The sequence below is a fragment of the Carettochelys insculpta genome, chromosome 8 (assembly GCF_033958435.1).
Source record: "Carettochelys insculpta isolate YL-2023 chromosome 8, ASM3395843v1, whole genome shotgun sequence".
In the NCBI taxonomy this organism is placed as follows: Eukaryota; Metazoa; Chordata; order Testudines; family Carettochelyidae; genus Carettochelys; species Carettochelys insculpta.
The window spans coordinates 33,451,936-33,463,579 of NC_134144.1; the positions used below are offsets into that span (position 1 = coordinate 33,451,936).

Below are 11,644 nucleotides of genomic sequence, written 5' to 3' on the forward strand. Positions count from 1 at the left end.
CATTGCTAGGTATACCTCTCTGTTATCCATAATATTTGAATATTTGGCAACCTCACAGTCCTGGGGCTGCCAGATATGGAAGAGTTTATTGTATTTGCTTTGTGTCAAAAGTTTTTCTTGACTTTTTTCATGACTGAAGGATCAGAAATTCACAGCTCAGACTTCATGGTATCAGAAAGTAAAATTTTGTTTTACATTGACTTTTACTGACTGTGTTGTTACTTAATGATTGTGAACATTATCAGTATTGTGTGTGTATGCATGTGTATATATGTACACACAAATACATACATACACACTATGGTCTTTGTAGTCATATTATGTATGTTAACTTTTTTGACCATTGGATGGTAGAATGTTATATCCAACATTAACAAGAACAGAGTTATAGCTGTTTAAAAATTAATATTTTAGTAATATTATGGTTTTACATCCTGTAAAAATTGTTTTCCATATTCACTTGATTCAAATTCAAAATTTTAACTGTACTTTAAAACTTTTTGCCACAGCGTTTTACCAACGAGGATCATTTGGCTGTCCATAAACATAAACATGAGATGACATTGAAATTTGGTCCAGCTCGTAATGATAGTGTCATTGTGGCTGGTTAGTATACACTTTTATTAATAACTTATCCATCTTTCTTCTGAAATGTGCACAGATGTTGTGGGTTTTTAATGCACATGATATAACTTCAGTAGTTTTTTGTGAAAGAAAATATTAAAACATTCTTTATATAGCAGTGATTCTCAAACTGTGGGTTGGAACGTCAACCATTGTGGTAGCAGGTCTTGGATGGGCTCAGGCTTCAGATCCCCCTCCTGAGATTATGTAGTAATTTTTATTTCAGCAGAGGGGTCATGGTATGATGAAGGTTGAGACACCCCCCACCCCCCGTTTAGGGTAAAGTTTTGCAATATGTATTCCTTATTCATTAAAGCTCTATCCGAATCACTTTTCTTCACAGGTGGTATATAGACTAAAAACAGGATAGCCAATATCGCAGCAGTCTGTTAACTTATGCAAGCATTCATATAAAAAAGCACACACTGTCTAACTTCATATGACATTTAAATGCCCCTCCAAGGTTTTGGTTGCCATTGTAATTTACATGTATGTTCTTTTTTTTCTAAAAAGACTAGATGTTTTACAGACTTTTGTTGTCTCAAGAAAATCAATCAGTAGTAGTGTAAATATTTAAAAGTACACTCATCCCTCATTAAACGAGTACTTTTATTTACAAGTACTCGCTTAAATGAGGGACACATGTACCTGCCTTAGTTCACTCTACTAGTGAACTCCCTCCACTAATACAAGCCTTACCCCACTTCCCATGGCTCCAACCCCCGTAGTCTGACCCCCCCGGCCACACACACACCAGCCCCGCCCCGCTACAGCCAGACCCCTCACTGGCCCCACAGCCTCAAACTGTGGCAGCTTGAGACCCCTGCCGCCTGTACCCCCCACGGCCCTGCAGCCTGACACCTTCCCTGCCCCCAGAGGCTCCGCAGCCCCAAACTGCGTCAGTCTGACACCCATGCCAGCCCCGTGGCCAGACCCCGCTGCCACCTGTAACCGCTGCAGCCAGACCCCGCCACTTCCCCCAGCACCTGTACTCCCTGTGGCCCTGCCGCCTGTAACCCCTGCGCCCCCCCCCCGGTGGTGCCACAGCCTGACCCCCCTGCCAGCTCTGCAGCCTAATGCCCCTGCCACCTGCACCCTCTGTGGCCCGACACCCCCATGCTGCCTGTACCCCCTGCCGCCTGACCCTCCTGTGGCCAGACCCCACCCCCCGCCACCTGACCCTCCTGCGGCCAGACCTCCTGCAGCCTGAACCCCCCCACCGCCTGTAACGCCACCACCCCGCAGCCCCCCCATCACTCTATCCCCTGCAGCCCCACAGCCTGACCCCCCACCGGCCCCAAACCACGGCAGCCTGAAGCCTCGCTCCACCAGATTTTGAACCCTCTCTCTCACTCACAGCCCCAAAATACCCCCAGCTTTTAACCCTCCCCAACCCACGGTTCACTTAACTTTCAAAAGCAGCGCCTCCTGCTGCCACTCCTTCTCCAAGTTAGGAGCCCTCGGAACTAATCAGAGACTTTTACGTGTAATTTAATAGGAATTTAGTGTCCCACTTAAGAGTTTCTGCCTACGAGCAGAAAGTTGGGAACCAACTGTGCTCGTTTTGTGAGGGATGAGTGTAAATAGTTTGTTATGAAGAAGACAGGTCTTTTAATTATGTGTAAGTCAAAATAGCTTATTTACAATATCCAAAATTTAACTTTCTCCTCTGAATCCCTCTGCCCTTTTGGCCAGTCTGAATATTATTTCCTTATTATTGTTTTATATCTTTTAAAAGAGAAGTCATCCAAAAAGTTCCTCTCTAGTTGTAAGTCTGTGACACTTGTCAACACAGACCAACTGTGAATAGTGTAAAGGAAGCACCTCTTGAGCTTCTTGGGGATAGTGCATATACTACACTATGGAATATTGTCAAAACATTTTCCAGTGGTGAAGGACTCTAATTTAATTGTACAAATGTACTAGCTCCTCTTTTCAACCTTCTGTTATTCCAAATTGGTAATTTATTATGAGACTTAGACCAATGGAATTCTACATTTAAAAAAATCTTCCAGACTTTTTAAAACTGTAAATGCGATCTGCAGGGTGTGCAGTTTGCAGAGGACATCTGTCTGGTGAACAGGTGAGCAGTAGTGGAAAAAATGGGAGAGTTTATCATCTATCTTCCCACGCACACTACAGTACTTCTGTGATATTCATCCACTGTCAAACATGAGCTCCTTTCCAAATTAGTGAAACCTTGTATAATATTATAGCATTATATTTATAATGCACATTGTACAGGAAAATAGCTTATTTTAATCTGATGGTGCATAAATTCCAAGTGAAATAAATTGGCGTTTCCGTACTATATGAAATGTAAATTTAAAATGAGTACAGAAGTTATTCACACAGTCATCGGTGGAAGGGATGTGATTCTAGTTCTACTCTGCAAACAATTATTAGATTTAAAAAAAAATTGGAATACTTTCTTCACCACATTTTGCATATGACTTACAAATGACACGGCACATAAGTAACAAAAGCAGTACAGGCTGAACCTCTCTAATGTGGAATACTCTTGTCCAGCAACGTCCGTAACGTGGCATGATTTTAGTTAGCTGACTGATCACTTATGGGTGTTGCCAAGTTTCCTGTGGTCCAGTAAACTTTGTTTACAGCCACCAGTCTTGAATCTCAGGGTTCTGTGCTATTGTTCAGCTCTAATTCACCCCCTAAATGTCTTCTAAGAGCCTAGTAAGCAGTGAAAGTGTTGGTAATGTGTTAGACAATGTCAACCTCCCATCGCGTGCCAAATTCTTTCATTTGACTCCAGTCAGCTCAGGGTGCTGGATGGAGAGACGTTCAACCAGTATTCCCTATTGCTGTTCACAACAAAAGAAGAAATACAGCACAGGTCCGTGATTCCATGAATGCCACTGTCGCTTGGTTTGAACTGGGAGCCCTCATACAACAGCATCTCTCACTGCTGTTTGAAAAATAAAGCCAATTCTTAAAATGATTCTCTTTGCTAATCCAGGTACTTAAGAATAGTTCCTTCAGCCACCAGATGGAGACAGAACTCAAACTTTGATTTTTATCTTCTGTAGCTGTATGAAAACAAAAAGCAGTCAAGCAGCACTTTGAAGACTAGCAAAATAGTTTGTTAGGTGAACTTTGGTGGGACAGACCCACTTCTTCAGACCATAGCCAGACCAGAACAGACTCAATATTTAAGGCACAGAGAACCAAAAACAGTAATCAAGGAGGACAAATCAGAAAATCATTTTGTCTTCCTTGCTTACTGTTTTTGGTTCTCTGTGCCTTAAATATTGAGTCTGTTCTGGTCTGGCTATGGTCTGAAGAAGTGAGTCTGTCCCACGAAAGCTCACCTAATAAACTATTTTGCTAGTCTTTAAAGTGCTACTTGACTGCTTTTTGTTTTGATAGTGTATAGACTAACACAGCTCCCTCTCTGTTACTATTGTACCTGTATGGGAATTACTGGTCTAGAAACCTCAGTTATGTGTCTGCAGCAGGTGGAGCAACAGTAACACTTATGGTTGTCCTGAATAAAAGAATAGTAACAGGGTGGTAAAAGGAAGTATATTTTGAAGGCCTAGGAAGCTTTTTGGCCACATGCTATATGGCACCTTCCAGTCTTATTGCTAGGATTTGGAATGAGAGAGTCTTCCTAATTACCAAACCCAAACTCGCTTTCCAAAAGTTAAGTTTAAATGTAAATATGATATTTTAATTATATTTTGTTTATGTATGTAATCATTCAAGCCTCCCCTGTAGCATACAACTTATCAATGTATATGTAAAAGGGGAAACTGATGAGAGAACTCCACCCAACAGAAGAGAAAATCTAATGAAAGGCATTCCTCTGTTGACCCAATTGTCTGTGGTGTTAGATTTTACACCTGTTGTTTCGTACTAGGGCATAGCAAAGTGTGTTCCTGTGAAGGTGAAAACTAACATTCATTGGTATTATGAAGTTTATTTATAGAATATATTATTAGAGACATCTTTAAGAAAATTGGCTATGTATCTGAGATATATCTGTTTTTAATCAGTTAAATATTTTCAGGTCATACCACTCTCTCCAAAATAGGTGAAAGCAAAACCCATGTTATGATATAACTGAGCACTAGGTTGTTTAATATGCCATTTTAAGAAAAACTAGCATAGAAATATTTCAAACTGCCAAAATATTTTCCCACACACTCAGTAAAAATATCTAAAGTGTTATGAATTAAATTGCCAGAAAATTTTGAAGTTATGTGTCTACTTCCATTGCAAAATTATTTAAAGCATAAGAGGAGTTAACCTTAGAAATAGTGGTTTTAGGTAGAATGGACTGCAAGTCTGTACCGTTAGTGAAGAAACATGGCTGTCAAATGTGTTTTAAAATAATGTTAATGAAGAGCTCTTAAACTGTAGCACAAGCTGTATTTTAATTAGGTGGTTTGCTTTAGTGTTAATTTTAGAATAACTAAATTAAAACTTGGGAATTGGTGGTGTTTTCATGTATTTATTTTTAAGAGTTACAGCATGTTCTTACTAAATAGTATTTTTGGAAAAAAAAATTGTATGTTTAATTTCATTTCAGATCAGACACCGACGCCGACTAGGTTCTTGAAGAACTGTGAAGAAGTGGGTTTATTCAATGAGCTAGCAAGTCCTTTTGAAAATGAATTCAAAAAGGCTTCAGAAGATGACATTAAAAAAGTAGGTTGGCAATATTGGACTCAGATGTTACTGTAGTTTTTGTTTTGGTCTGGACATAGTGTACTGAGAGCTGTTTGTTTTGGATAAAGCAGAGGAACCATGTTATATTGACGTGTGCTTTTAGAAAAATCAAGGTTCTCATTATTTTGTTTTTCAACTTTGAAATGCATCAGTTACCAACATATATATATGTGTGTGTGTGTGTGTCTATATATATATATATATATATATATATATATATATATATATATATATATAAAATATGTATGTATATGTTGTATGGACAGAATACGAATTTAGGCCCCAATCGTGCAAAGACTATAACGCCTGCTTCGTTTTACACAATATGGCTTCAATTCGTTCTACTGTTATCTTCTTTATTTATGCCTTATTGAAAGGTCTGGTCCAAGTGCACCTTTCTGTTGAGTCCAGTGGGCTTTTGATGGCGCCCTAAAAGAGTAAATCATTCTAAAAAAAATCCCAATTTTTATAAGGAGAAAAGATATATAAATAAAAATCAGGTAAAAAGAGTAAAACTTTCAGTAGTAGTTTTGCAGGTGTACAGATTAGACAATATTTTAACTATATACACGTTATTTTAACAACTGTATATTAATAAGTTTAAATAGTGGTAATCAAATTCAGCAACTGGCTTGAGAACAGAATTTGTTATTTTAATTTCATTTAGTGGGGTTTAAATCTGACAAATCTAAATGAAACATTTGAAAGACACGTGATTCCCAGCCAAAACTGCCACACTTGTTCTTATCGTACACATTGAATTTTTGTGTAAATTTGAATCCATTTCCAGTGAACATTATTTAAATAAACTTACATTTTGGTATTTCAGTTTAGTTCCTCCTCATTTATAGTGACTTGGGGCCCAACACTGCTCTTCGACCCTCCAGCTGACCTTTATGCGTTATGGAAGGGATATTGTACTGTTATCTCTCGGGGTGACTCCTAAAGGTAGTGATCGAAGGACAGTGGGATTAAGTGGGAAGCAGTGTTCTCTGTAAGCTTTGTGCTTGTGCGTCCATTCAGGAGAGACTCAGATGCTGCTCAGCTGATTAGTAGAGCATGTACAGCGAGGTGTTTTTCTTTTTGGTTTTTTGTTTTGTTTTGTTTTGTTTTGTTTTTACTGGTGGTGCACATTTTCACATGCCTTGGTGCACATAAAAAACTCAAAACAAAAAAGCAGTCAAGTAGCACTTTAAAGGCTAACAATAATTCATTCGGTGAGCTTTCGTGGGACAGACCCACTTCTTCAGACCATAGCCAGACCAAAACAGACTCAATATTTAAGGCATAAAGAACCAAAAACGGTAATCAAAGTTGATATATCAGGAAAAAAACTATCAAGGTGAGCAGATCAGAGGGGGGAGAGGTGTCAAGAATTAGATGAAGCCAGGTATGCCAAAGAGCCCCAATAGTGTCTGGGCTCCCTCTCTCTTACTATAAAAAACTCATTCTGCACATGGATGGAAAAGATTAGTGAGAACATTGAATGAGAGTATCATTGGGGAAGGAGTTATCTAATTGCATTTTCTGGTTTTAATTTCTGGGATTTACCTTCACGTTCTGGATGAGCAGAGGGAGAAGGGGCACACCTGAACAGTTTTCTCTGTTTAATAACGTTTGGTTATGTTTTGGAAGAACCAGATAGAAGAGTAGAATGGGAAGGGTAAATCTTTCTGAAGAGAATTATTTTTCTCTAAGGTATTTTGGCAGATGGGCTACATTGCAGTATGTGAATTAGTGGCAAAATACTTCTAAATGTTCTCACTGATACTGGTTAAATGATATTTTAAGGGGATTTTAGATGTAGTTCTTATGACCTTTAAAATTGGTTCTGTCAGTTTTTAACAATGTGAAGCCATTTAAGAAGTTAAATATATTTTCCCACTCTCTTTTTAAAATAATTTCATCTTCCAATAATTATTAAAAATATTTGTTTGAAAATGCTTTGTCCCTTGTAGCTTTCTGAACTTAAATAAGGTTAAGATACCGCAGTTGTGATTATAGTAATTTGCATGGTAACAGTAAGATTTAATAAGCATCCCTTTGTGGCTTCATGATGTGAGTACAAAATAAAGTACAAGTTAGGTTGTAATGGACAGTTGTTGTTATTCAGAACAAATCTGCAATCACACAAAAGAAGACAAAATTCCTAAGAGAGAAAGTGGGTGGGTTTTTTTTGTTTTTTGGTTTTTGGTTTGTAAGTTTTCCCTTAGATTTCCATATCTTTTGATATTTAAAGTGCTTTCAAAGTTTAAACTTAGCAATGCAATTTAAAATGTTAGCATTTGTCATCTTCGGCTCCTTTGAGAGTTTTCTGTAACAAGTTGCTTATGATTGAATTAAAAATCAGTTGCAGACAAAGAGCCCGTTACAGTGTGACTACACAGTTACATATATGGTCACATATTTGTCTTCTTTTTCACGTTGTTAGAATCAGTATTGCCAGCTGTAGTGTTCAGAATAATAGAGAAGATCAGGCAATGCAGAAACCCAAAGGACTGAAGATAATAGAAAGTGGAGACATGGAAAGTGGCTCTCTGGAGAGTCTGGCTATTTTGTAAAGCAGAATACCATAGACTCCATTCCCATCTGTGAACTTTCTAGGGATTTCAGGAAAGGAATACTTCTCCTGCAGAACTTTCAGGGGTTTGCCTTTAGTTTGACTGGCCTGGGGACCTTGAAGGAGAGGAATCAGGCATCTGCCCAACGGATTGAACATCATCCAGAAATGGGAATGATGGGATTGCTTAATGAGCTGACTCTTAGGTTGCCTGTGCTCCTCCAGAATAGAGCCCCTATTCCATAGGGCTGGTACCATCCCAGGCAACCTATTTTGTTATAACATATTTTTGTTTGAGTGCCTGACGTGTTTATATACTTGTCTACTCTTCTAGATGCCTCTAGATCTATCTCCTCTTGCAACACCAATCATAAGAAATAAAACTGAAGAGCCTTCAGTTGTGGAGACAACTCATCAGGATAGTCCTTTACCTCATCCAGAGTCTACTACCAGTGATGAAAAGGTCAGGAACCTACTTTGCTGGATTAAAAACATTTTATAAGCATCATTCACAGCAATTTATTTAATTTTGCATAGATTTACTGGAACTGTTTGTTTGGATGACCTGATTGTTGATTGCACCGTGATGGTAGTCTGTCGTGATGTATGCACACTCTGGTCACGTTCCGGCTTGGCAAGGGGTTGTGTGGACACTCTGATACACCTGCTCAGGGGCTTCTGGCCTCACAGTCTCAGATTCAGGGCAGAGGCATTAGCCCTAATTTTCCTGGGGCAGCGTGTCCTAATAGCTGGAATCAATCCATTCACCGTTCAGCATGGCCTAATAGCCAGAGTCAGTACAACCACCCTTCCTTACAGGGTAACATGGGCTAATAGCCAGAGTCATTAGAGCTATCAATAGAAGAAAGGGGTGGGGTAGCAGCTCAGCTAAGGGAGCCCAGGCCTACCCAATGCCATTGGGCCCTGACTCAGGGCCCTGGCAGTGATGGAGTGGTTCACCATTAGCTAAGTGAGGAATCATACAAACTTACTTGGGTGGGAGAAACCACTTGTGTCCCCTTCATGGGCCCCTTCTTACCGTCTCTGGCAGTGAGACAATCTGAGAGGCTTTAGGGTCTTCAGGCTCCATGCGATGAGTTGACTTGAGAGGCTCACACCATTCTCCTGGATCTCTGGCTTCTGCTGTCCAGGTCTGGGGCTGGTCCACCCGTGGAGCTCTAGCGGAATGTACTTCCTCTCCAGCATCTGGACCAGACTGAACTCAGCGGCTTCCCTTTTTACTGAGTCAGCACGCTGAGCATACTTGGTATAGCTGGAGGGGTAGGATTGCCTCCACCCAGAGTGTGGGATTAACCCTTTCTGGCCCAGTGTGGGGTATGCTTATCCCATCACATAGTCATATTGTAAAAGTGTCAAAACCTTCAACCCTTTTCCGCTTATAGTAAGGATCCCTTATTTTTCCCACTGGTTCTCCAGCAAATTTATGAGAATAGATTTTTTTTCTTCTTGTCATAGTCCCATCTCCATGAGTTCAGCTCTGAGTCCTTCTCCATTCTACCTTGTTTTGAGGCAGTTCCTTGGAAATGCTGTGCAGCTAATTATATCCTTTTGTAAAACATCCACCAATCTTACCTTCCACTTCTCAGTTTAACATCCTGTTTCCTATATATTCTTCCAGTCTCAGGCACATGAGAATAATCCATCTAAGTCTGGATCCATCATCTTCCTCAGTGTCTAGCACTGAGCTTAATTACCATCTTGTAGATCTTCTTTTTCATTTTGATAGGCATTCTTGCAGATCACTCACTTTTCTGCATTTAGTCAAGATCACTGTCTTTTCTGTTCTGTCCATAAGAAAGACAACACTTTTTTTTTCAAGGGCAACTTTATACCATAATAAATAAGGCTGCAGATTTGTCACAGTTTTTTATCAAAAAAATCTTGGTGCAGTTTTGGTAAATTTAATAAAAGTCACAGGTTTAAGGACTGCTCTGTGATCTTTATTGATAACTGCCTTGGAAAAATAAGAAAGCACTGACTACCTGCATTAACACACCCTGTCCCAGCACCACAACCTCCTAATCGAGACCTAGTAACATGATAGTAGCTGTACAAATGACTGCATAGTTCACTTTTTAAATTTTTTGCCAAGGCATCATATAAATAACTAAATGGGCAAAGCACCCAAAGCAGTTGAAATATCTTAGGCAAGGAAGCTTTACAGGAGGAATTTGCTGCCATCTGGTGCTTGTCAACTGCTGAGGATCACCGCTTCATTTTTGCAGCACTTTTGAGCTCTTGATGAAAGCCCCATTCTCCTTTACTGCTCCTGAACTAATAAGGTTACCCGTTAGGAGTTCTGCGGAGTACTTCTTCTATTGCAATCCTCCCCTGGTTTCCCACAATGAAATGCTTCACCCCCTTGTTCAAATCAGGGAAAACCGATGAGCAATGCAACAAATGCAGGTTGTGTTTGGCTCTTTGGTGAAGAGCAAGTTTTAAAGCTGAAGGTCTCTTTATTGAGAGAGTTCTGCTGCTGCTAATCCACTGCTATTAAAACTAGAAATGTTCCCAGGTGACCCCTTCTTCTGAATTCAAAAGGCACCAGGGAAAGAGAAGAGGAGCAATCTTTACAGTGTCCGCATTCCTAACTGTTCAAGGCATTGCAGCAGAAATGTAGCACTGACAAAATGATTTATTCGGTGATGAGCTTTCATGGGACAGACCCACTTCTTCAGATCTTTGATAAATCATTTTGTCAGTCTTTAAAGTGCTACATTTTCTGCTGCTTTGCTTTGTTGGAATACAGACTAACACAGCTTCTTCTGTGTTACGGTTCAAGGCATTATCAGTCCAAATCTACACCGTAACCTTCATTCAGAAATCAAATGTGGGCATATGTCTGTGTTCCCTAAGTGAAATACTGTTTAATAAGCGGGCATCTGAAACTGTACTAACTGAAGTTTTTTTCATAGTTTTAAAGTGTAGTCCTGATTCACATTTGTCAAAAGCATAGGTAACTGTAAAGGACTGCATCCAAAAGAAAAGGTAAAAGCCAGGTGCTGATAAAGTGCTGTGCTGCTGCTACCTGTACCTCCAAGAGCAATGGAGATTCTACCATAAGGAACAAATCTTGGGCATTCTTCCTTTGTTAGTGGGAATAATAATCCTATCTTCCAACCCACAAGTATCACTTTTATCTGATATTGATTTGAGTTTTAGCTAACTAGTTCTTATCTTAGCTGACTTGTTCAGAGAATGCATTTATTACGTGTTTCCATTTTATGGAGTGTTTGTATTCTATATCAATGCAAGTAAAGGTTATTGAATTTTATAACAAACATTGCCATATAATTTCCAGTTGGCTGAATAAAGTAGTGCTGTCTCAGTAATTTGGGTGGGAAGCATTTGCCTCGTACAGAAGGTAGAATGAATAGCACAGTGTACAGGGTCACATGTTAAAAGGAATTCTTCATTTCATTAAGTTCTATGAAGTGCTTTGGGGTCTTCAGGTGGAAGGTGTGTATAGATGTGCTAAAAGCGTATTTACTATTTTCGTTGACTCCTAATTGATTGCCAGACTCAGCACTATGATAGTCACATCCAATTGCCAGTCACTTTCTGGTTTACGAGCAAGATAACCTTTCTTCTCTACTCAAATCATTTTTTGAGACTCAGTCAAGATGTGGGGAACAGTATTTCTAAACATCTTGAAAGACTGAAAGAACTGTAGAATCCTGTGAGTATTTTTCACTAGATAGAGTCCTAGTTAAGTAAGAGAAATGAGTTTTTAAAAGGCGTAAC

The 11,644-nt window shown here is 39.4% G+C and overlaps 1 protein-coding gene across 3 annotated transcripts in view; it reads left to right on the forward strand.

Moving 5' to 3' along the window:
* The window catches only part of ATF2 (activating transcription factor 2), a 102,679-nt gene that overhangs the window by 32,130 nt on the left and 58,905 nt on the right, over positions 1–11,644 (forward strand). For all 3 annotated transcript variants that reach the window (XM_075001823.1, XM_075001824.1, XM_075001825.1), the window contains exons 5-7: positions 510–606; positions 5,180–5,298; positions 8,214–8,342. In XM_075001823.1, the coding sequence (XP_074857924.1) occupies positions 510–606; positions 5,180–5,298; positions 8,214–8,342 (345 nt within the window). The remainder of the gene's footprint in view (positions 1–509; positions 607–5,179; positions 5,299–8,213; positions 8,343–11,644) is intronic.